Source organism: Musa acuminata, chromosome BXJ1-8 (genome assembly GCF_036884655.1).
Source record: "Musa acuminata AAA Group cultivar baxijiao chromosome BXJ1-8, Cavendish_Baxijiao_AAA, whole genome shotgun sequence".
NCBI classification, from domain to species: Eukaryota; Viridiplantae; Streptophyta; class Magnoliopsida; order Zingiberales; family Musaceae; genus Musa; species Musa acuminata.
Window position 1 is genome coordinate 46,993,353 of NC_088334.1, and position 23,160 is coordinate 47,016,512.

The window sequence follows — 23,160 nt, forward strand, 5'->3', positions numbered from 1 at the left end:
GGTGGTCACTTAACGTTATTACAAGGAAATCACGATAAATAGTACTGATGTTGTTGAATGGGAATATAAAACTGTTAGTATGAAAACATATAATTTGGCCAATTTTGCTGGTATGAAAGGTATTTTTTTTGCTCATTTGGACTGTGGATTTCCCTCAGCACCGTTAACTTTCTTTTGTTTTTAGACGGATCTCCACAGCTTAGATTCACTTTTCATTGCATTGTGACATACACAATGTGCAGCTTTCTTTGATGCTCATGTTGCAACCTTACACATCTAGAAAGCAACCCATCCAGTAGAACAACTAGTCAGAGAAACTCAAGTTGGAAGCCAGAAAAGGATTCATCCTGCTTTTCTGAAAGAAACATTCCACTGGAAACAGGATAATGCAAGGAAGATGGACAGACAAACACAGAATTAGAGTGTGATTCATTCACAGGAAAAGGATACTGAACAGGGCAGTCTTCCACATTAGGTTCATGCAAACTAATATGCTCCGAAACAACAGTACAAAGGGTCAAATAAACAGTAGGGGGATAATGGGGATGTAATGATCTTCCTGGTGCAGATGATAGCTTATCACCATCATGGTGCACTTCTAAACAATGGAGAATTTCCTGGCTAAATAATTCGAACAATTCCATCCCTGATCATAATTCTGTTGGAATCCTGCATTCTCTGTTAAGGAAGAAGTAAGCCAAAATATAAGTACTAGAAGAAAATTTTGACAACTGCTATGTAATGAAAATTTCTATTTTGATGATTTCAAGTGGCTCATGCAAGAAATTTCGCTTCAAACCATCAGTAAGTTCATTTATTTTCAGGCAAAATCATCAAGTTTATTTCAGAATTATCAAAACTACATACCTCCAAGATCAATGATATCTGATGCCTGGTGTAAGGCCTCACTGCTTCCCTGTTGACTATCTGTTCGATTTCAGATATGGAAATTTGATCCAAGTGATTGGCCAGCACATGCTGACCTAAGATGGATTCAAATGCTTCAATTCTGCACATTAAAAGGAGGCTTATATGTGCTGCTGATATTATATAAATGGAATTGGAATATCATATTACTGCAGAAAGGATTAAGATTGTCGACCTGTCTGTGGGTATATTATCCTGATCCGCAGCATGGTGTACATCTACATCCATCTCGTCCATAGTGGTACTGAAGATAAGGCATGACAACAAAAGGTCAGTTCAAACTAATGTGTCACTCTCAAAAAGATAAAAGGATACTAGAATTTAATTGTTAATACTAACTTCTTCAACAGTGAAGACTTCATTCTCATGTATCAGTACCACTTCAACATTATTCTATATCATTTATAGCTACCAATAATCCTAATCATAGTGATGTAAAAGGCAGTCTAATTAAAAATAAGATATGGAGCAAAAGCCAAAGATCTTGCAAATCAAGGTTTAGATGTAAAGCTGCAGCAGATGGTAAAAGCTCAAATTTGGCTTTATTGAATTGTTAGGTGGACATACTTCAGTTTAATCTGATCACTAAGGCCACTTAGTTATTAAAGCAATTAGGACAAATTTTATCATTAGTATAGACCATATTTTAGACATTCTAGACTACTATAGCATAAAGAAGTCTTATGTAAAGTTGTTCGGCATGGGCCACCCTTGTATCCGTTGGATGTCCATCCTAGGATTAGGATTGAAAGAAAAACAATTTTGTTCCAGAATTCACCTTCTACCACCAAGATCACCAATGTTCTGGCCAGCATCATGATCAGCTTTCTGTTTCATCTCGAGTTCTCGTTGTTCACGCTCTTCCATGTCAGTTAGTTCTTTGTGATATATAGCAAAATTTAGGACTTGCAAAGCAGCCTCGACATCAGTTTTCAAAACCTATATCAAAGAAAAACATTACTTGAAGATGTCTACATGAATAGGAGTGACTAAATACTTCAACTATAGCTATTAGATAGGAGGGTCAAAGGCCAGCTACTCTCAAAAACAAGTTAAAAGGGTGAACTGTTTTTCCACTTCAGATGTAGCTTTCCTTAAACCATGTCAAGTAATAGAGGCATGACAAGTACCTCATTTCTCAACTTCAATTTGGCATGAGCTGTTGAAAGACGGATCATAGTCTCCAAGGTTCTTGCAGTTATAGGAAGTGTACCTCCTCCAGACTGAAAAAAAGAGGGAATATATATCAGACACTCGGGTCATCAGTTCTTGTGGTCACAATCAACTTTTTGAGGACAAAATGGAGCCAGGTAACCACTTAAGTAAAACACTATGGTAATTTTTTTTGTTTGGAGTGTACCTTTGCATTTGAACTGGCATCCCTAAGCTCCGCATATGAAGTTGCAATATGGTCAGATGCCTGTGGATAGGTATAAGTAGGAATATCATAAAACTATCTAAAATAAAGCAAGTTGTACGGTGCTTATACAGTGCAATAGATGATGGAAGCCTATGCATCAGAATATGTGTTAACAACTGAAAAGGTGTTTCTTCAAAAACAGGACATGGAGCCTTCAAATAATTGATAGGGGCCAAAGATAGAAGACATTAGTGCAGACAAATGACAGTGAATTTTAGCTAGATTGAATCTGCCTATAAGTCAAATTTTCCATTCCAGTGGACTGGTGTTTACTTCTTCAAGGCCAACCACCAACAGTATATATTAATACTGCCTTGCAAGATAGCTTAGTTATATGTTTTTCAATTTAATATCACCTCATCGGTAAGCTTTGGCTGAATCCTGTTCTTTGCATAATGGATGAACTTCTTAAGAAACTTGATAGTGAGTCTCTCATGTTTTTGCCTTTTACCCCTTCTCTTTTCTTGGCCATGAAGAACGCGATCATACTTGACAAAGGCGGATGCATTTGCATCACCATCATCTTCTTCAGTGTATCTTGAAGATTTATCAAGACTTCCAACTCCTGTACATGTTGAAATGGCTCAGCAAGAGATTCATGTGTGTACACTCGTCTACAATCTAAATATCAGTAACAAATTATGAAGCGCTACAATACCTCTACCGTCTGCACAATATCTATGCATTCGTGAGACATGTTCTGAAATAAGACGGTCAATTTCAGGATCCATTTGGTCAAGGACAATAAATAGCAAGTCAAAACGAGATAGCAATGAATCTGGGAGTCCAATGTTCTTTGTTGGTGTCAATGAGCGGTCATACTGTTCAAGAAGTACATAGATAAAGATTAGACAGCATCTTATATTCTGATAGCATCAAGAAAAAAAGGACTCAAGAGACTAATTTTGATCCATTTGATTACTCTGAAACAAGTAAAAGAGAGAATTTACAGTTCCATAAATAGGGTTTGCTGCAGCCACAACACTGCATCTAGCATTTAGTGATGCATGAATCCCTGCCTTGGCAATTGTCACAGTCTGTTGTTCCATAACTTCGTGTATGGAAACACGATCTTGATCATTCATCTTATCAAACTCATCAATGCACACAACACCACGATCAGCGAGAACCATTGCACCAGCTTCAAGCCTTCTCTCACCTAGTCACATGAACCATAAAAAATTTTCTAGAGACATCCATAAAAGAATTTATGCAAGATAATCAATATGATATACCAGTTTCCTGGTCAGAAGTGACAGCAGCTGTCAAACCAACACCAGATGAACCTCGACCAGTTGTTGAGATAGCTAGTGGTGCAATGTTCATGATAGCTCTTAACAGTTGGGATTTGGCAACTGAAGGATCACCAACCATCATCATGTTTATATCTCTGCGATTAAGAAAAAAAATCAACTACAGGTCATTCAAGAAAACAAGCAGATATACACAAGCCAATCGTGTGACTGCCAAAAAGTAATAGAATGATCATGCTCATAGACTGGGATAACCTACCCTCTTAAATGGGTTCCATTTTCCAAATTCTTTTCAACTCCACCAAGCATCAGCAAGATGACTGCCTTTTTAATCCACAAATGACCATATATTGATGGTGCCAGCGAGTTTCCAAGCAAATCAAATGTATCATTTCTCTTTGCTATCTCTTTCATTCTTTTCAGATCTTCAAGAGAATATATTGGTGCATTTGCTTCTTTGTTCAAAAGAGAAACATTGTTGGCTATGAGAACAGTCCTGTAAATAATGGCAATTCTCTCCTTTATAAGAAAAATTAGCTCAACAAATGCTGTATGAATAAACTAGTAGAAAAGCACATCTTTTAATGAATTGAACCTGAAGACTCCATTCAAGCTGCCTTTGCTTTTCCCAGGAAGTGCTTTATATATCCCCACAATTGCTACACGGTCACCAGGTTTGCAACAATCAACTAGATCGTCTTCGATAATGACATCTACAGTCCTGGGAAGCTGACCAGGAGCAGAATTTTCAGGCATTTCTTGCATGGATAGAGTTTGATGATCCTTGTATTCACAAAGACCATATTCAGTAACCAATAGGTTACCATTTTCATCCTGAACAAGTTATCAAAACAACAGATGCATCAGGATAGATATCAGCTATAAGAACTTATAAAGTTGAATCATGCTTTGGAAGTCAGACTTTACCCTGGTTGGATAAACAGAACCTGTGGGCAAGCCCACCATCGATGTAATGTCCCTGTATTCACGAGTTGTAAATTGTTCTGTTGTAGGACAATAGTGAACACTTCTAACAACTTTTGGCCTTACGAGGGAGCCTGCACACAATTAAAAGGTAAGGATTAGATACATGGAACTGATGGTGTAACACCACATCTCACTGAGCAATGCAAAAGCATCAACTGCCTCAATGTGCCGAAAAAAGAGAATATTACACAGATTCAATTTTTACAAGATAAATAAGAAGTGGAGAAGATAGGAAACATATCAGACAAATAATGTAACCCAGAGAACATATTATTTTGTTGAACAACTAGCAGGAAATCAAAGATGACATTAATTCAATGGTTCAAATCTATTTAAAATACAAAATTTGGATTACTAAAGCTGTTAACCAAATGATGCCCTTTAAGACACAAAACATTGCCAGGTAAGAGAAGAGCAAAACAAGGAAATTGAATGTAAACAAGCAGATAACTTATTTTTCTGGTAATTCTACAAAAATTTTGCTGTGGTAATCAGCGGCACCACAGTGATAAACCAATTGTTCAATCTGCTGGGAGAATTCTTTTAAAAACATATATTGCAAGTAGCAATACTTCATGTTTTGCATTATATGATCTGCTATCATCTATGCAATCAACTGGTCTAAGCAATTGCTCTAAAAAAAACCAATTATAAGTAACAGCTTCAAATCATCATTAAACATAGATACTTGTTGCGATAGGGCACAAATGAGAGTACATTTCGTGCTTCAAATCGCCATTAAACATAGATACTTGTTACGATAGGGCTCAAATGAGAGTACATTTCGTGACGATGCCTTCCACGCAAACCATGGAGCCGATGAAGGAGGACATGAGATCCCTAGGCGTGACCTTACGGGAACCAAACTGCCCGCTGAAACCCACGAGCACGCGCTCGCCTTCCTTCAAATACTTTGGGTCCACGTTGCGCGTGACCTCCGTCAGAGCGTCCGAGATCGGCAGGATATACTCCGCTGGGCTAAGAATCAACCTATAAAAAGAAAGGCGCTAACGCTAATCACCGATTATCTTTTACGGCAAAAAAAAAATTGGGACGAAATATAACTAATCAGAGAATCGATTAATTAGAGATCTGTTAGGGTAAAGGAAAGAGGATTTAACTTTCGATTTCTTACCTCCGGGCAAGATCAAGACTGTAATTGCGGATGTCATCAACACCGACGATGAGGCGGCGGCGCTTACTCTGGATCATGTCCCTTATGGATTTCATGTAGAAACCCTTGCCCACCTGGAAATCTTACATTAAATCAACTAAAACAAGGTTGATTTTGTCAGGAGATATCGACAAGAAACAACTGGAAATCTTACATCTTGATCGAAGAAGTCCAGGAATGCGCGCCTGTGAGCAGCCATCGCCTCCTCGTTCACGTCCATCTTGCACCGATCGAGAACGAGATCGAGAGGGAGAAAGAGAGAGATGGGGGTCTTCCGACTGCTGCTGAACCCTTTCAATCAAGTCGGCCCTTTCATTTTTAATATGGAATATAACTCTTGGCGGGAAATGGGAGCTGATGCGGTAGGTTTGGCGGGAACACCGATGTGCCTATGGAGGCGGAGAGTAGTTCTCCACCGTTCATCTATGATGGAATCGTGGACACAATCTTGATGATCACAATCAACTAGAGTGAGACAGGACCAGATGAGGCAGCTCTACGGTGGAGGATCGCTCCCGTGGCCCAGGAAAATGGGTGATCAAGATTTCGCCACCCGCAGAAGGTTTTACTAAAGTCTTACTCCAGTTGTGAATTAAACGGGGCCCACTTTTTTTCCAATACATAGAAAGGTAGTTATGTGGGTTGGCGTGCTCTTAAAGTACAGGATCCCAAGGCCGAGGGGAATGGGCGATCATACCTTCTGCACCCGTTTGGTTTACAAGTGTTCCTTACCTTCAATATGAATCGACAAGGGCCCATAGTCTCTCCAATAGACAGGATGGTAATGTCTCAGATAGTTACAAACGGGTAGAAAAGTTCCCCTCCCTGATTTGGAGCTACAGAGCGAAAAATCCAGATTTACGGACACATTTGCCTGTTGAGAAAAGTGAGAGTGAGGGAAGAGAAGGAGCCATCTTGGGGATTCGTCTTCCTGTTCGGAGCGGTCGCGATGAGCATCCAAACCGCGTTCCCTCGTGTCGTGTTTCCGAGCGTCACCCCCGCCACCTCGTCACGCCGTCGTCCCCATCGTCTCATGGTCCGTGCAAAAGGTCCGTTCTTTTGCGGTTTCGTTATGTTGAACGCCTTCATGTGGATGAGTTTTCGCCTCCTTTACTTTCTCCTTGATTCAACCGGTAACTTTCGGGAGCTCAAGGACTACCGTGGAGCAATTGATATGGTCAATGAAGTTGATCCGATCTGTCCAACTTTTGGGGGTGTCGTCACGGTGTAAGAGATGACAAAAGTTTGATTTGGATGTTGGAGAATATCACTAAGGGTAAAAAGATATTTATATCTTGTGTTCTGCTTCAATCGGATGACAGAGATATTCTCATCTTATTTTAGTCTATTTCTACAAAATGACTCATTTGAAGATCAAGTTAGTTTCATTAGTCAAGATCGAAAAATATCCGTAAGAAATTTAAAAGCTCAAGCATAGTTCAGTGAGTCTGAATGAAGACATAATTGAAGAAACTGATTCATGTAAAATTAATTATGTAATAGTCAGGTTTTATGAACAAATATTATTTTTAGATGTCATGTTGATATAGCTCGTTAGGTGTTGAGTGGACATTACATGTCGAGTCTCGATTGATTGAGAATAATGATCATAATATTTGCCCTCGTTATGCTTTGTGGTACATGTTTTCGAAGGGGATGTTTTGGTCACATCGACCACATTGGATGATTTTTTTTCTCTTAGGTGAATGCATCTCAAACAAAAATATACTTTGGTAAAGTCAAGTGTTTCGTATGTTGTATTTTGAGCAGACGCATCAAGCGCAAAATAATACTCTAATTGTGTCAAGCACTTTAAATATTTTGTTGTCTTGGATGGACGCATCATGTGTAAAGGGATGACTTGAGTGCATTCGACGCCTTAAATGTTTCGAATGTTTTTTTGTCTTAAATGGATGTTTCATGCATAAAGGGATGCTTTGGCCTATTAATGTTGAGCCCTTTTGATTTTTTTCTATTTTAAAAAAAATATATCGTAGGGATGCTTTGGACCTATTCGTCGATATTACATGCTTTGGATGCTTTTTTTTATCTAAAGTTCACAAGGGTACATTTTGGTTTGATCGATTGCATCAGATACCTTTGATGTTTCTTAATCCTAGGTAAAAACATTTCATGCATGAGGAGAGGTGGTATTGATAAGAGTCATGCTTTGGCTGGGAGTATACCTCTTGTATATTTGCTCTATCAATATAATCACAAGTAGATACTTGTCATAATGTTAGAGGGCATCACTTCCACAAAGGAGCAGACGAAGTAACTCCAGATTGAGCATAGTGTCGACCTGCCATCTGGCTTGTTGTACGGCCAGCTTTCTATGGACTTGAGCAAGTTGGGTGGATCTGGTCGCGTCAAGTAGTAGTCGACTCAAAGGCATGGCATGAGAAATTCGAATGTGTGGTCTGCTTAAGGTTGATTTAAGATAACTTAGAAGATTAGATCGTCTTGAATACTCAATCAACTTGAAAACTAGTTAAAGATATGACTGACCTGAAGATGTTATCTTGAAATATATCATATTTTTAAGGATCTCATCAACATGAGGATATGACAATCTCTAAGGATGTGACCATCTTGAAAATATTTGAAAGGTGCATCCAACTTCATGACACTTACTTGAGGGTGTGATCATCTTGATGGCGTGATTGACTTAGAGACATAGCTGACTTGAGGGTGCGAGTGTCTTGAGGGTGTAACCATCTTGATCTTGCAGCTAACATGAGGAAGTGATGAACCTCGAGGGTGTGTGCATCTCTTTGACTTTGAAACATATTCCGGACTTGGGCATACATTACCCCTCGAGATAGCTTCTTGAGATGATGGAATGTGGGAATACCACTCAAGCATTCCCTTGTGAATTGATTGGAAAAGCTAAGCACATGAGGGTGTCATAACTAACATACATAGTCATGTGCATCCTGAAGTCACTCACATGTTCCACATGATCCAAGGTCGATTGATGAGGTGAAGATCAAGAGAGGGGTCTCTTCATTGATATGCTCTTGTGGAGTTTCATGGGTTCAATTTTCCTACGATATTTTCTCAGAAGGTATTCTTTATAGTGTCGATCTGATGTGGTTAATTTTGATCGTTGATTCAACATAAGTTGAACCTAGTTGGCCCATTTTTAGTGTGGTTGCATTTAGGACAAAATTTTAATTGGAATGAGGAAGAATTTCACTTAATGCAAAAAATATATGTACCTAGTATTTTGGATCGTACTTCAATCCCAAGACAAAAAACAATTGTATCACATTTTCGTTTGTACCTATAAAGGGTTATGTTAGAGTACGTCAATCAAGATCCTTCTAATTGTCAAGTCAATTTTGATATGTCAGTCATAGATTAAAAAAATGACCATAGGTAGTCTAAGAGGTTAAGTCCAATTCAGTGAGATTTGATGTAGCATATTTAAGGTGTTACTTATTATCTCCAAAAGGTATCATGGCATGTTCATTAGGCATTGATTAGACTCCACATGTCAAGTCTTGATTAACAAAAAAATAATGATAATATCGGGAAGAATCGATTGTTTCTATTTGAATCTTTGGTGTGTTCACGATTTAATGACAATGTTCAAAAGCCATAAACTATCTTTCTTCAGGAAGGAACAAGTACAAGTTTGATGAAATGTGCCTAATGATACTTTCACAATCTATCATTTTGATAAGTGGGATTTTGGCATAATTTGGATCAAGAAAAAAAAAGCCAGCAGCAAAGCTTGTGGGTTGGACTTTGGATTGGTGTGATTCCGCAGGATGACTGTTTGTCATAAAAGGAATCATTCTGGTGTCACTAATATACATCACGAAAGAACCTAAGTATCAAATGTTGATTAGAGCATTGTTGTATGAGTAATATGTCTTAAATTCGAACGTGAGTGTCATGTACATCATTTTATGTAATAGAAACTTTTTTATTTTTTTTTAAGTACCTAAGTACCAAGTGCAAAGTAGACGCAGCATCTGTGAGAATTCTTATCAAATAATATTATAATTGTCTTTACAATCAGCCTCTTAAATGTTATATTTAGTCAATACATCTTGTCATATAAAATAACATTTAAAATTTTTTAGTAGAGCCATCTGATAACTCTGTTGAAGTCACGAGGAAGTTCTCGGAGCCATGGTTTGTAATATTGTACCGTACTGCTCGGTATGGGACAATACATACCGGTCCGATAGAAGACCAATATGAGCGGTATATCAATTCATCTTAGTACACCGTGTGTTGGTACGCTCAGTACAGTTCGATACAACTAGGTACATACCATACCGACAGCTGATCGGTATGTTGGTACGGTATGGTATTCAGAACTTTGCTCAGAGTAATATGCCCGTCACTCAGGAACACACTTTTGTGTCGATAAAGGAGTTGTAATCAAGGTAAATTTAAGCTGTTAAACATTTTTATCAAAATGGTTAAAATAGGGCCCTATTTGATAAGAATTAAAGCTGCTCTTATTAATTCAACAATGTGAGAAACCATCTTTCACATTGGAAACAAGAAAGTATTCTTTGACTTCTGCATAACTTTATTCTTGAGGAAAATTTACTCTTCAGGATTTATTTTCTTCAGCTACTCATAGATACAACAATATATGAGTTTAATGATTTCTTGTCTTTGCCTCTTGCAATTCAATGATGGACATACATATATGGGGAGTTGAGTTGGATGATGAAGTGCATAAAAGCTGCACCATCATTCACTCTGGTGGAAAATAGACTACTGCCCACAATACTGTCTCATTCTCTTTTAACTGATCTAAATTTTCTTGAATTGAACTAATGTAGCAAACACACATTGATTTTTCACTTTTCCTTTATTTTCTCTTTGGCCTCTATTACTTGGATTTTGTCAACTGTTTAAGAACTTTGGAACAAAGAAAAAAAATACAATCGTTTTGTTGACCTAAGAAGATTGGTTGTCTTCCTTGGGGGCTTTGTTGATCATAGAGACTCAGTGGGAGCACCTTTTATGCCCTTGCAGGTAAAGTCTTTATTATTATGTTAAATATTGTTATCTTAACATAGGTTTTTGGCCTTCCACACACTTGAAATATTTTTGTTTGGCAAAACTTATGCATCAGGCACTATGATGACAAAGCTGCTGAAGCAGCACAAGGATTCTGGAAGAAACCAGGATAGAAGTAGATCATTAAGTTAACAGTATGAGGTGAGTTTTTTTTTTTCTTTCTTTCTTTTAACAAATGGTATTATATTGATCAAGATATAGTTACAAAGTATGTGACAAAAGGGTCAGAAGCAGAAAATAAAAAAGAAGCATATTGAGATCTGCCAGTGTCTGCCAAGGAATGACTAATATTATGGGAAGATCTAGGAAGATGAGAGATGACAGTGCTTGTAACTCTGAGATTATCTAACAGGGATAAAATATCATAAAACCAGTTCTTCAAAAATCAAGGGATGATGGAGAGTCCTTAAGCTGAAGTCACCTCAAAAATATGTTGATCGTCTCAAAGATGAGAACTTCTTCCATGTTCATTTGTGTGTATATGTGTTCATCAAGAATATGCAAAAAAAAAAAGGTACTTCATCTGATTGTAGTCGTCGTGAATTATTTAAAGTCTTGTGTGGATAATTTTCTTTGTATTACTAGCAAAAAAACCTAATTTGTTCGGTGATCCATTACAAATTCTATATTAATGTAAGGTTTATAAACTAAGAGGCTAATTTTTGTATTTATACCACTAGGTAAGTATGAGATAATAATATAAAGTAATTAATTTTTAAATATATAAGTTTTTTTTTCATTCCAATTAGTATTTGACTCAAAAATAAAAGTTATAGGGGAGAATGCAGTCAGCAGAGATGAAAGGATGACAATCTCTCATAATTGAGCGAAATTTGAGTAGAAATATTATTTTTGTTTATGATGGCATTTTGTTAGAAATAATAATTTACAATCGAAGGTATTAATTAGTTTAGTTGATAAAGAACAGTGGATAACATTTTCTTTTAGACCATATCATCATCTCACCAACAAGACCATATCTGATTGACTATCAAATATGACTCTATCTCAATCCAATTCAATGAGGTGAGAGGATCAGATCAAATCTGAATAATTAGGATTATTTTTTGTGATCAATATATATCTCATGAATTAAGGCTCTCACTCTCTTCCTCTTCTCTCCACCCACAGCTCCTCTCAAACCAATGTCATCAAGCTCGATGATTCAGACGCAATCCACAGTCAAGCCATCAATCAATGATTTAAGTGGTGAGGTTGTTGAACACGTCGCACCGCCGCCGGACCTCGCCCTTGCGTCGTCCCGCCTTCACGCCGAGCACGCTGACCTTCTCCATGGCGCGGCTGAAGTCGTTGAAGAAGGCCGTCTGGTTGGCGGCGTAGAGCTGCACGAAGGGCTTCGTCCGCGGGTCTAACGCCAACGCCTGGTCCGAGGCCAGCAGCCCCAGTCCTCGCAGCAGGTTCTGGTAGTACATGTTGTCGAACTTGCCGGGCGTCATCACGTCGTTGAAAGCCGCGATGGTTGGGTTCTTCACGTAGTTGGCGCACGCCTTCTGCAGCGCCTGCGCGAACCGTGGGCTCATGGCCGGGTCGTGGGCGTCGCGTGCTCCGCCGTCGTAGCCGAAGATGCGCGAGGCGAACTGGCTGCAGTGGGAGAAGCCGACGGTGTGGGCGCCGGAAAGGACGACCAGCTCCTGCACGGTGAAGTGCCTGCGCGCGAAGAGGGAGATGAGCTGGTCCACGGTCATGTTGGGGCCGGGGAGGTTGCCTGTGATGGAGGCGGCGGTGGAGGTGAGGGCATCCTTCCGACCGAGGCGGACGCGGTAGAAAGGCCCGCCGAGCATGAGGACAAGTTCGCGGGTGGCGAGGGCGAGGACGTCCGCGCAGGAGACGACACCGGGGCACTGCAGCTCGAGCGCGGTCTTAGCACGGACGATGGCGTCGAAGCCGTCACCGGGGAGGGAGACGTTGTCGTCGGCGTCGCGCTCCGCGCGGTTGAAGGCGTTGCTCGACACGAGCACGGAGGCGTCGCAGCCTCCGACGAAGCAGTCGTGGAAGAACAAGCGGAGGGCGCCGGCGGCGGTGGTGGGGGTGCTGATCTGCTTGGTTGTTACCACATCCGACACGATCTTCTCGACATTGGGACACGTCTTCTGATAGTACAGGGTGGTGAGCTTGGCGGTGGCAGGGGCCGCGAGGAGTAGGACCGCGACCAAGGCCGCGAAACTTGCCACCAGGGGATAGCTGGCCATGTCAACGAGGTTCTTCCTCTTCACTGTAATCTGGCAATGGGATAATTAGATGATGAAAGTGCTGCTCCCCCCTGGGTTGGCGTGGGTGGAGGAAGCAGAGAAGGAGAAAGAGAGACAGAGACATTTAGAGCGAGGGAAGGGTGCAATTAGAGGATGGGAAGAGGGAAAGAGGGAGAGAGAGAGAGTGGGAAGGAGAGGAGGAGAAGGAATGAGGGAGAGAGAGGAGCGGTGGGGAGGAGTTAGAGGACGACGACCGTAGCCAAGAAATGTGTTGTATTAATAGGCCGTTTGCGTAGTGATTTCTTTCAGATGTGTAGAGCCAAATTGATGCACCCAATTGTTCCGCCGAATTGACCTGTTCGGACCAAATAGAAGAAGACCACCTCATCCTTTTGCCGTCCGGCGGTGATTTCAGATATATATATATATATATATATATATATATATATAGTCGATTTGATGGACCCAAGTGTGACCCTGATCGACCTAATGTACTCGGTAGACGAAGACCACCTCATCCATTTCTACACTCCCGAAGTGGCTTTATACTACTGCTGTACTTGGTCGTTAATGGAGCACTTCACCCTCGTCTCCTCCTACTACCCCAGACACGGCCTTCGCCTTCGCATCCCTTGCGGCGCTCCTTTGACGCAAGGGGGCGGGGGTTGTTCGGTTGCGAGACTCATCCCAAGGCCGGCGCTAACGTGCTCGATGAAAGGCCGAACTGAAGTGGCGCCGCAGGAGGAAGTGGAGGAGCAAGGAGTTTCCAAGGCTGTCCCAGGCGCAGACGGCGGTCCCATCCTTCCCCGTGAGGGAGGATGTGCCGGCTGGTGCGTTCCTCGAGGCATCGGAGTTTGCAAGCATGCTTACCTTCCATCTAATATCTTGTGAGATTTGACTTCTTCCATAGTGTTGCCAATGATCTATGCGAATCAGGAGTTTATTTGTCGCAATGCAATGTAGTGATTATCTTAAAGTTGAAACTTCTATTATGATCAATTGAGAATGGAAGGACGAAGAAAGTTACATATATGAAGTTGGTGAACATATTAAAATATGCAATTTGTTATATTTAGATGTGGTTGATAGCAGAAACTTTCTATCACAAAGAGAGTTTAAAAGCTGAGATAGATATTAGGGTTTTTATCAAACTGGTCCACTCATAAAGGGGCAACATGATGTACACAAACAGCTGTAGAGTCGAAAGTAATGGTCCAAGAGATTATGATATGACAATGCTGAGTTTTGTCTGGTATTAGTTGCATCAATTTGTTAGAGTGAGATGAAAGAACATGTCAACAAACTCCACATTCCTATACTGTACAAATACTTACAGTTAATCTCTTTTATGTGATTAACATTTTGTCTCTGAACAATTTCCTTTGGTCATGTTTAAGTTCCAATCGGTTTAAAATTTGCATGTCCATAACATTAATATCTTCTTGTTGTGAGTTATGACAAGAATTCAGTTTATGCTGAACTTACTGTTGCTTTAGCATTGTTTCTTTTCTCTAGTAATTTGGACATTGCACTAATCTGCTTTTTCGGTTTGCAGTTTTGTGGAAGGTGGTTAAAAAGTGCTTGTGCAAAGTCCCAAGGGTTCAATTTCTGGGGTCAGTAAATCTTCATTACCTGGAATTAAGTGGTCTTTATCTCAGTACTAATCTGCAGCAGGTGCTAGTTTGAAGATTGAAAGATAGTCCAGGAAAAAAGAAAACTTGATTAATTTGCCAAAGAACACAGGGCAACCATAGTGTCGATATGTCAGGTGAGTGGACTGGACTTCCTATAGCCTAGACATTCAGAACCAAAGCGATTATGTTGGTTCATGATTACTTTCCTTAGTTCATTGCGAGTTTAGCATCTGTGTGACAAACAGGCTGAATTTGTTTCCTCAGCAAATATAAGTTTGCATTTTTGTACGGAGAAATAAACTAAATAGATCTTTAACAAGTTATGATATACAATTCTTTCATGCTAAAAGACTAAAATACAATCAGGTCAAATCTTTTGCTACATCTTCTGCATTCCCAACCTAAGTTGTTACGTTAAATTAGCTGTAAGCCAGGCTTATGGAATGATTGGAGATCACTAAAAGGAAGTGGATTTTTCTGGAAATGGGATTAAAGCAGCCAAACTAGAGGCATTTGATGATGCTCATCAAACAAATACGGGCTGAAAACTCTGAACCTCTCTATAAATGAAGAATTTTTTTAAAAAAATTTCAATAGTTAATGTTTTTTTCCTAATTATTCCTTGCAGGGTGCTGTCTGCCTGGCACTCAGTTTGAAAATTGTTGATGAAGAAGCACTTGATTGGGGTTCCAATGAGATAAAGATTATGTTCATTTTCCAAAGTACAGCTTCACAGTTTGTGAATTTCCTCTAGCAACTAGATCTGTTCAATTATAGTACCCTGAAAGTTTGAAGCAGGACAAGATCTGACTTCAAGAAACAAGTTGTGATAAGTTGAATGGACTTCCATTGTTTTCCAAATAGTTCCCTGAGGAGCCACAGTCACTATTGGTGTTTCTGAAGCTCCAGCAATACTAAATAATACAGCCAGGCTCATTAAACTAGTGGGCTTCTGATGTGCCATGGACAATACCATGTGCAAGCTGATTAGCTTTGCCGGATGGGGAAGTATTAGTAGGACACAGACAAATTGGGATAATGCTGATCCACTAGAGCTGATAACAATTTCTATTTGATTCCAACCTTTGGGGTTAATATGACTTGTAATCTGCTGCAGCATGGATCAATTCCTCCCCATCTAAAGCAGAGGATCTGCAATCTACTTCCTGTGTAGAATATCCATTGGAGATCACTTTGGTCTACAATTCATCTGGTAAAAGCATCACCTGAAAAAGATTTGCACACAACTAGTTTTAGTCCAATTGTTGATGACAACTCACATCTTACTTCTTGTAATTTATGTGTTATTGTTCATAAATATATTGGGCTCCACAAAAGAACATCTTTATGAAGATATTTAAGTAGGTCATGGATTCAAAACACATATCTATTCATCTTTATTTCATCTGGTACTTAATAATATTTGTACAATGTTCATTTAATCGTGCGTACACTTGCAGGGAGATATAAGGGCTTTTGGAATTTCTGGTAATCTAGGAGGGGAAAAAAATCTAATATTATGATGTTAGAGTTGATAAATATTTTAGGTACTTGGTAGAATATATATATATATATATATATATATATATATATATATATATATATATATGATAAGGGATATTTTGGTCCCCAAATGAGTCACGACCCACGTCATGTCGGGTTTCGTATCAAGACGTTATGCGACAAGACTATCCCGAGAGTTCCGGGCGATGTCGTTTGACGCTGCTCAGGCTGCACCGAATCGAAGCACAATCGGTCCTCGTAAGATAGTATAAAAACCCCCTAGTTGATATCCGACCAAGAGGAGGAAGAAATAATACAAAAACACTCTAATAACTTACTCGTCGAAGGGGCTGAAATCGAGGAACACCCAACGGATGCCATTTTTGTAGAAAGACAATCACCCCCCGAGTGGCAAGCGTCTCAACCCGACAATCACCATCCAGTGCATGAGGACGCGCTACCATTCACCCCGAAGTCGGAGGGACATGACCCATCACAAACGACACTCGGGTCGACATATCGAGGAACGCTGATCAACATCCTCTCGCAAGGGCCCAATTGATCCCGCCAGCCCAACCGACGTCGACCAGTATTTCTTCCTGAGGGTGCGGCCACCTCATCATCCTACTCACCACATCATTCTTATATATATATATATATATATATATATACTTTTATGATGTTAGAGTTTATAAAAGGTCGCATAATCGAAGAAAAAATTATCAATTTGGAAGAAATCAGGGATAAAAAATGTTATTTATGAACGGTAGAGCATGGAGAACAAAAGTTGGGTGGCGGCCCACGGCGGCGCCGTCCATGCGACGGAAAGACAATCCATGAGCAGTTTCGGCCGAAAGGAATCCCACGGCGGTTTGACGACAACGAAAGGTGTCTTGTCGCGGCTAGGGCGGCGATGGCGTGGCAGATGGCAAGGTCATCGTGGATTTAGTAGAATAATGGCGGCAACACTACCTTAAAGCACTGAAAGCAGCAATCACTCACCCATCTTCTCATACGGAGAAGCATGTAAACTTTCGTGTTGCACTTCTTGTTGTTGTGCGTCGCTGAGCTGTAATCCTACCGAAGAAAAGGCCAAGCCCAAATCCACAGGCAGACAAGCCTCTGTGCTGGTGTCTCTTGTCATCGGTACAACGGTACAAGAGAATTCCCTTGCTGTTAGTTCTCACTTCCTGTTGCCGTCGTGAGATTGAGAGAGAAAGAGAGAGTCCTGTTGCCGTTGTGAGAGAGAGAGAGAGAGAGAGAGATGGCATCGATGTTTGGTGGGACGACGCAGAAGTGCCAAGCGTGCCAGAAGACGGTGTACTTAGTGGACCAGCTTGCCGCCGACGGCAGGATCTACCACAGAGCTTGCTTCCGGTGCCACCACTGCAAAGGAACCCTCAAGGTCATCTCGGTGCTCTTCTCACTGCCATCTTGGATGTGTTCTTTGGTTTCCTTGCTGTTTCTGTTCCTGTGTTGGAACCTCTTTCTTCTCCGTGTGTTCAAAATTGAGTATGTACGATTTGATCTTTGGATATTGGACTTGATCATGCATTCAACAAAATTTTTCTAACCTTTTGCATCTCTAGCTAATAAAGAATTATAAACCCAATTCCTTTTTCTTTTGTTTCCTTGTCTTCAACATATCCTTGCCTTTCCAGTTCCTGTTCCTGTGTTGAAACCTAATCTTTCCTCTGTATGAACAGAATTGTGTATACGTTTCTCGGTTGATCTCTGAAAATATTCTTCTAGTGGAGTTTGACTTGATCATTCATTATCTTCTTCTTCTTCAACAAACTTTTCATTCTTCTCGTGTTTCTTGCTAAGAAATACAAAATCTTATACCTTTTTGTTTTTTTTTTTTCCCCCTCTTGTATGTATTCCTTTGTGTTCTTGTCTTGAACATGTTTTCGTCCTGGTTTCTGTTCCTGTGTTTGAAACCATTTTTCTCGGAGTTATGTGTTTCTCGGTTTAATTCATGGATATATACTAGAGGTATTGGCTTGATCATGTATTATTTTTTTCCATTATCAATATATTCTTCCTTTTTGTATTTCTAGCTGAGGAAATATGAGGAAGAGAGATATCATCTAATGTCTGATCATTTTGATTCTTGCATATCATATGATGGTCATTGAATTAGTCACCTCTTTAAGTGGCTTGGAAAACCTTACTCTCTCTCTCTCTCTCTCTTCTTATTTTTCTTTCTTTCTTTTTTTATGATTTATCCCTGTTCCTCTGTGATTAATGTTGTTAGCTGCTCATAATTATACTGCCTTTTTTGTTTACAAAGAAATTGGGGTCTATTACAAGAATTGAGGATCACACTCTCTTGTCTAGACATGATGTTATCTTTTCTGTGCTCTGTCATGGAACTCTGTTGCCTTTGTGCATGAATCCTCTGCTTCTTCGCAACTACTCCGAAACCTGATAAATTGAGTAAATGATGTCCAAAAATCGCATTCATAGCCCTCATGAATTTTTGACTTTGTTATTCTTTATAAGATCCTCACTTGCCTGAAAAATGATCAGTTAGATTGCTCATTTCTCCTGCATGTTTTTTCTTGATAATAGGAATATGTCAGTAGGTAGTGTCTGATGATTACAATCTTTTTTCTTTTCCTCTCTCTTTCCATAGAAAATGTTACAATAATGAATATGATATTGTTGATGGGGGTTAATTCTAGTTGACTCAACATTCATAGCAAAGAAAAATCATATGCTTTTGTATAAATAAGTCATGTGATGAACACAAAGTATCGTAAACAGATTTAGTTCAAAGCATGAAGAGTATTTCGAGACCCGACTTGGAGGAGACCTATTCTTGATAATCCTCTTTTTTTATTTGACCAAGCCTTCAAGGATTCATTAATCCTTGGATCAAAAAATTAAGCCCCCAATTGCATTGATCTGTACTGAATTTTATGCGACATGATTCATGGATGCTAAAGCTAAATAAGTTCATCAAAGTGTGAATGAAATGGAAACCCTCATCTTTGGAGAAATACACGGCTTCCTAAATCTCTGTTAGCTTGTAAAAGGTATTTATAAATCTCCTTAACCAATCCATTACTACGAGCCATGTGAGTACATCAGAGGTGTGGACACTGAGACAAATGCATTTGTAGCTACCATAAGGTACCTTATGAGAGTCTTTCAGAGTGTCATTTGTTAGGCATTTTAGTATTGTCATCTGGTTTCTTTCAGGCTTCCTTATATATCCTTATATGTGGTTTATTGTTCATTGGTGCAAGATGTAAACAGAAGGCTTTTGTTTGTGACTGTATATTAAACTGAATTGTTATTCAATAAGGATGGGCAATAAAGATCAGGTCATCAAACGTAAAGTTTGAGTTCTGTGAAATCAGTGTCTCGGTGCTACTTAAGTCTTCTTCCTTTCTTCAACAAGGCCTTAATACTCTAATTTAGGTTAAGTTCTTTGTATTTGACATGTAAAACATGCGATGAAATTTTCACTTGCTGAATGTCATGACATTGGTTATTCAAGATATTCAGCTTTTGATCTTTTAACCTTGTAATTTTGCATATACCGATTGAATAAATCTTGATTTCATATTGCAGTTCAGCAATTATAGCTCCATTGATGGAGTTCTTTACTGCAAGCCTCACTATGACCAACTCTTCAAAATGACCGGCAGCCTGGATAAAATTTTCGAAGGTATACAACACTCTTTTATATGATACGTTGTCATGTTCATATGCTGAAAAGAAACTCTTTCATTTGTGTAGGTGCTCCGAAATCTTCTAAGATAGACAGATCTATCGGTCAACAGGTAGTATAGCTTTGATACGCTTAAACCAAATCGATCCATCGCAATCTTCTTATTTTTCTCTTATGCTGCAGGGCATTGCTAATAACCGGTACTCGACTATTTTTCTCGGGACACAAGACAAATGTGTTGAGTGCAAGAAAACAGTGTATCCAATTGAGAAGGTATGTCTGATGTTCATATTATTCTCCTGAAATATGAAGAGAAATTAGATCTGTTAAATCATGTATTTTTCCTCAGTCTATCAATTTTATCCTTCAACTTGAGCCTTTGTGTTTTATCTATGAGATCTAAATGCATAAGCTTAATAGCAAGAATAAAGTTGACTTCAATCTAGTGTTTAATGTATATCGAACTCATTTTATTGAGAGTCACTATTTGTATGTTGAACTGCAAAGTGCAAAATTTGAGGACTTGGTCAAGAAATTTCTCATACAAATTTATCTGATTTGCATGAAATTGTGATGCACATTCAGCAACTGTATTGAATAATTTACAGAATATATTTTAGTAGATCATAAATTTGGCATTATTTTCTTGTGTTCAGGTGGCTGTTGATGGAAACTCATACCACAGGCCCTGCTTCAGGTGCAGCCATGGAGGCTGCACCATTAGCCCATCTAACTTCATCACACATGAGGGAAGACTTTACTGCAAGCACCACCATGCTCAGCTATTTATGACCAAGGGCAATTTCAGCAGCTTCAGCAAGGTTGAAGAGAAGCATGAAGACATAACATTGCCTGCTGATAAAGTTCTTGTTGAAGGTGTCCAAGTTGCATAAACCTCTCCAGTGTTCTTCAAGGCCTTGTGCTTCAATTTTTCCCAAGCCACTTACATGATAGTGTGACAACCAGTTGCTAGTACTAAGCTTTGGAAGAACTTTGTCTTTGTTCATATTCTTTTGATGTGTGAGTTGCATAAATCAATGTCTGTTTGAGCTGTATTATGGAGTCATAATAGTTGATGAACAGTTTTTTTATGGAGTCACTGAAGTTACTGAATTGGGCAACAAATGTTTCTTCACATGCAGACTAACTGAAGTATGGAAAGCAGGAGGAGCATATGATTCATGTAGAACAGTGCTCACTTGACCTGAGTTGGATTGGCTAAACATTAAGGTTTAGTTAAGCACATTTCTTAGCTCTTACAGGGATAAAAATGTAATTTTACATTTATTTTAGGGGTCGGGTTGGACTTGTATTTAACTACGACTCGACACAAACCATACGGAATATGTTGGGTTGTGTATTGGACTCCGATGAGCCTTCGCTCTTTATCTCTTCCCTTCTCTTTCTCCCATCCGCCTGTCGCCTCATCTCGGCCTTCTCCTCCTCCGTTCGCGAGACAACCAATCCTCTCCTTCCCGTCTTCGGTACCCATTCCCCTCAATACCTCCTCCAGGAGTCCTTTCCGGGCGGCATGGCGGCGGCCTGTCTACGTCTACCCCGACCCGATCCCCGAATTCGCCAAAGCTGTAATTTGTCTTCCCCATTTGTTTACGTTATTATGTGCGGGCTTTTTTATATTCAAAACTGCTTGGTTTTGGGAACAAACGTTTTACGGTTGATTTTTTACTTTGCAGGAGACTCGGAAGTTCGAGGATGACCTTCGGAGGAAGCTTCTCAAGAGTAAGGAAATCTTCGGCGACGACGTGGATACCGTAGTGGAACTCTGTGGGGAGGTTGGTGATCGCGTACTCTTCGTCTTTGATGTTGTGCATTTGGTTGCTTTATCACTCTCGTTGTCAAGATTTGATTTTGAGATCACAAAATTTGGGAGTGGCTAGTTAAGAGTACTGATAAAACCCGTGGTTTGGAAACTAAAGTGATGTCACTTATAGCCATTTAGAGGGCAGTTCATTCAATTAAGAAAGGGTTTATGCATCCTATCCAGCAATTGAACTGTGACACTGGCAGTCTTGGGCTATCATACTTCAGTAGAAAAATCAGTTTTTTTGTACAATTCAACAACGCACCCAATCTGCTAAATTTGTCTTCCTTAGCAATGATCGATCAAACCAGTATAGTGGAAACCATTATGAACTGTTTAGATCAAAATTATATGGGATCTTGGGACTGCAATCAGATATTAATAGTTTGACCAACCTATGTTATTTTCATTAACAATATCGAGTCCATAGATTATAATCAAGATCAAGGCACACTAATCAACATATTTGGGATCAATGCCTGTATCCAATTTGCCTGAGTAATAGAATCTCCACAGGAAGGACTTGAAACAGTCAACGTATTTCTGCCTTTGCTGATCTTGGTATATGAGAGATGGTCATTCCTTGCTATACATGGTTTTATGCTATCAATTTTTTCTTCCCAAAGATCATTGAAGAAGCCCCTTCACACAACCGTGCTCGATGTTCATGTTTTGTCTAATATACAAGTGGCATGTGCATGGCTTTGTTTTATAAGATTGTTTAAAGGGATATTAATTTACCTAATTATCAAAATCTTAACAGCATCTTTTTTGTGCCCTTTAATCTAGATATTCAGCAACTTCTTACATAAGGAGTATGGAGGCCCTGGGACATTGTTGGTGGAACCTTTCACTGAGATGTTGCTTGCACTAAAGGAGAAGAAACTTCCTGGGGCTCCTGTAGCAGCAAGGGCAGCTCTCTTGTGGGCACAAAACTATGTCAATCAGGACTGGGAGACCTGGACTTTCCAGCAATCTCAGTAACCATCGCACATTCAGGTCACCTTGACCATCTTTGACTAGTTTCTAGAACATAGCAATTTTAAGAATTAAAAGTATTGAATCATCTATGAGTTTCCACATGCCATGATTCTGCATCTCTATTGTCTTGTTTTCTTTCTAATAAGGTCATATTTAGTCTCATATTGGTTTTGTTCCACATTGATCAAAGAGTTGGAGAATCAGGCTATATAAAGAGCCAAAGAGGACTTCTCTTCTCTCATAGAGGCTCCTCAAAATGCAATTTCATGTTCCATAAGTTCCTGGTCATTTATTTTTGTTTCTGAATATTGATTATTGCATCATTATAAGGAGACTCTCTTGACTTTTCTCCTATTCATAACCAGCAACATACTACCATGTCATTCCCTAGATGAATCTCGAACTCTTTCAAGATTTATCTTTTTTCTGCTGTGATTACTGATATTATCTAGATTACTGCACAGAGACTTCTCTAGAATTTTGTTTCTTTCATATCCCCCAGATGCCTACCATCT

General features: G+C 39.5%; 4 protein-coding genes and 1 long non-coding RNA gene across 6 annotated transcripts; 3 read left to right on the forward strand and 2 right to left on the reverse strand.

Annotated features, from left to right (window-relative positions):
- Window positions 1–379: 379 nt before the first annotated feature.
- On the reverse strand, window positions 380–6,072 carry LOC135588293 (DNA replication licensing factor MCM3-like). Its single transcript, XM_065080353.1, has 16 exons — window positions 5,916–6,072; window positions 5,723–5,835; window positions 5,369–5,577; window positions 4,528–4,658; window positions 4,196–4,434; window positions 3,860–4,096; window positions 3,583–3,737; window positions 3,298–3,506; window positions 3,006–3,168; window positions 2,704–2,912; window positions 2,288–2,347; window positions 2,058–2,150; window positions 1,706–1,866; window positions 1,103–1,171; window positions 868–1,009; window positions 380–678 (listed from the first exon to the last, which is right to left on the reverse strand). The coding sequence occupies exons 1-16, from the start codon at window positions 5,979–5,981 to the stop codon at window positions 622–624; spliced, it is 2,313 nt and encodes a 770-aa protein (XP_064936425.1). The 5' UTR covers window positions 5,982–6,072; the 3' UTR covers window positions 380–621.
- Window positions 6,073–6,577: 505 nt separating this feature from the next.
- LOC135588296 (uncharacterized) lies at window positions 6,578–15,518 on the forward strand. Of its 2 annotated transcripts, XR_010476182.1 has the most exons (4): window positions 6,591–10,768; window positions 10,869–10,954; window positions 14,579–14,791; window positions 15,286–15,518. It is a non-coding gene; the product is annotated as an uncharacterized LOC135588296 (long non-coding RNA). The 2 variants fall into 2 exon arrangements; XR_010476181.1 differs by lacking the exons at window positions 14,579–14,791; window positions 15,286–15,518 and having other exon boundaries at window positions 6,578–10,768; window positions 10,869–11,345.
- LOC135588295 (peroxidase 31-like) lies at window positions 11,901–13,419 on the reverse strand. Its single transcript, XM_065080354.1, has one exon. It carries the CDS (start codon window positions 13,021–13,023, stop codon window positions 12,016–12,018), a length of 1,008 nt encoding a protein of 335 aa, XP_064936426.1. The 5' UTR covers window positions 13,024–13,419; the 3' UTR covers window positions 11,901–12,015.
- Window positions 15,519–17,287: 1,769 nt separating the features above from the next.
- Window positions 17,288–20,933, forward strand: LOC135588297 (LIM domain-containing protein WLIM1-like). The gene is made up of 5 exons (XM_065080355.1): window positions 17,288–17,565; window positions 19,743–19,839; window positions 19,911–19,954; window positions 20,026–20,115; window positions 20,499–20,933. Exons 1-5 carry the CDS (start codon window positions 17,425–17,427, stop codon window positions 20,733–20,735), a joined length of 609 nt encoding a protein of 202 aa, XP_064936427.1. The 5' UTR covers window positions 17,288–17,424; the 3' UTR covers window positions 20,736–20,933.
- Window positions 20,934–21,147: 214 nt separating this feature from the next.
- LOC135588298 (protein PLASTID REDOX INSENSITIVE 2, chloroplastic-like) lies at window positions 21,148–22,730 on the forward strand. The gene is made up of 3 exons (XM_065080356.1): window positions 21,148–21,428; window positions 21,537–21,635; window positions 22,454–22,730. The coding sequence occupies exons 1-3, from the start codon at window positions 21,213–21,215 to the stop codon at window positions 22,646–22,648; spliced, it is 510 nt and encodes a 169-aa protein (XP_064936428.1). The 5' UTR covers window positions 21,148–21,212; the 3' UTR covers window positions 22,649–22,730.
- Window positions 22,731–23,160: the final 430 nt, after the last annotated feature.

Bases quoted from the DNA above. Each gene is read 5' to 3' on its own strand.
- LOC135588297 (XM_065080355.1), top strand. From the start codon at position 17,425: ATGGCATCGATGTTTGGTGGGACGACGCAGAAGTGCCAAGCGTGCCAG. The intron at 19,840-19,910 runs GTATACAACACT...TCATTTGTGTAG, and splicing joins CCTGGATAAAATTTTCGAAG to GTGCTCCGAAATCTTCTAAG. The intron at 19,955-20,025 runs GTAGTATAGCTT...CTTATGCTGCAG, and splicing joins ACAGATCTATCGGTCAACAG to GGCATTGCTAATAACCGGTA.
- LOC135588293 (XM_065080353.1), bottom strand. From the start codon at position 5,981: ATGGACGTGAACGAGGAGGCGATGGCTGCTCACAGGCGCGCATTCCTG. The intron at 5,578-5,722 runs GTAAGAAATCGA...TTCTTTTTATAG, and splicing joins AGTCTTGATCTTGCCCGGAG to GTTGATTCTTAGCCCAGCGG. The intron at 2,348-2,703 runs GTGATATTAAAT...ACCTATCCACAG, and splicing joins AGCCAAAGCTTACCGATGAG to GCATCTGACCATATTGCAAC.
- LOC135588295 (XM_065080354.1), bottom strand. From the start codon at position 13,023: ATGGCCAGCTATCCCCTGGTGGCAAGTTTCGCGGCCTTGGTCGCGGTC.
- LOC135588298 (XM_065080356.1), top strand. From the start codon at position 21,213: ATGAGCCTTCGCTCTTTATCTCTTCCCTTCTCTTTCTCCCATCCGCCT. The intron at 21,429-21,536 runs GTAATTTGTCTT...TTTACTTTGCAG, and splicing joins TCCCCGAATTCGCCAAAGCT to GAGACTCGGAAGTTCGAGGA. The intron at 21,636-22,453 runs GTTGGTGATCGC...CCTTTAATCTAG, and splicing joins TAGTGGAACTCTGTGGGGAG to ATATTCAGCAACTTCTTACA.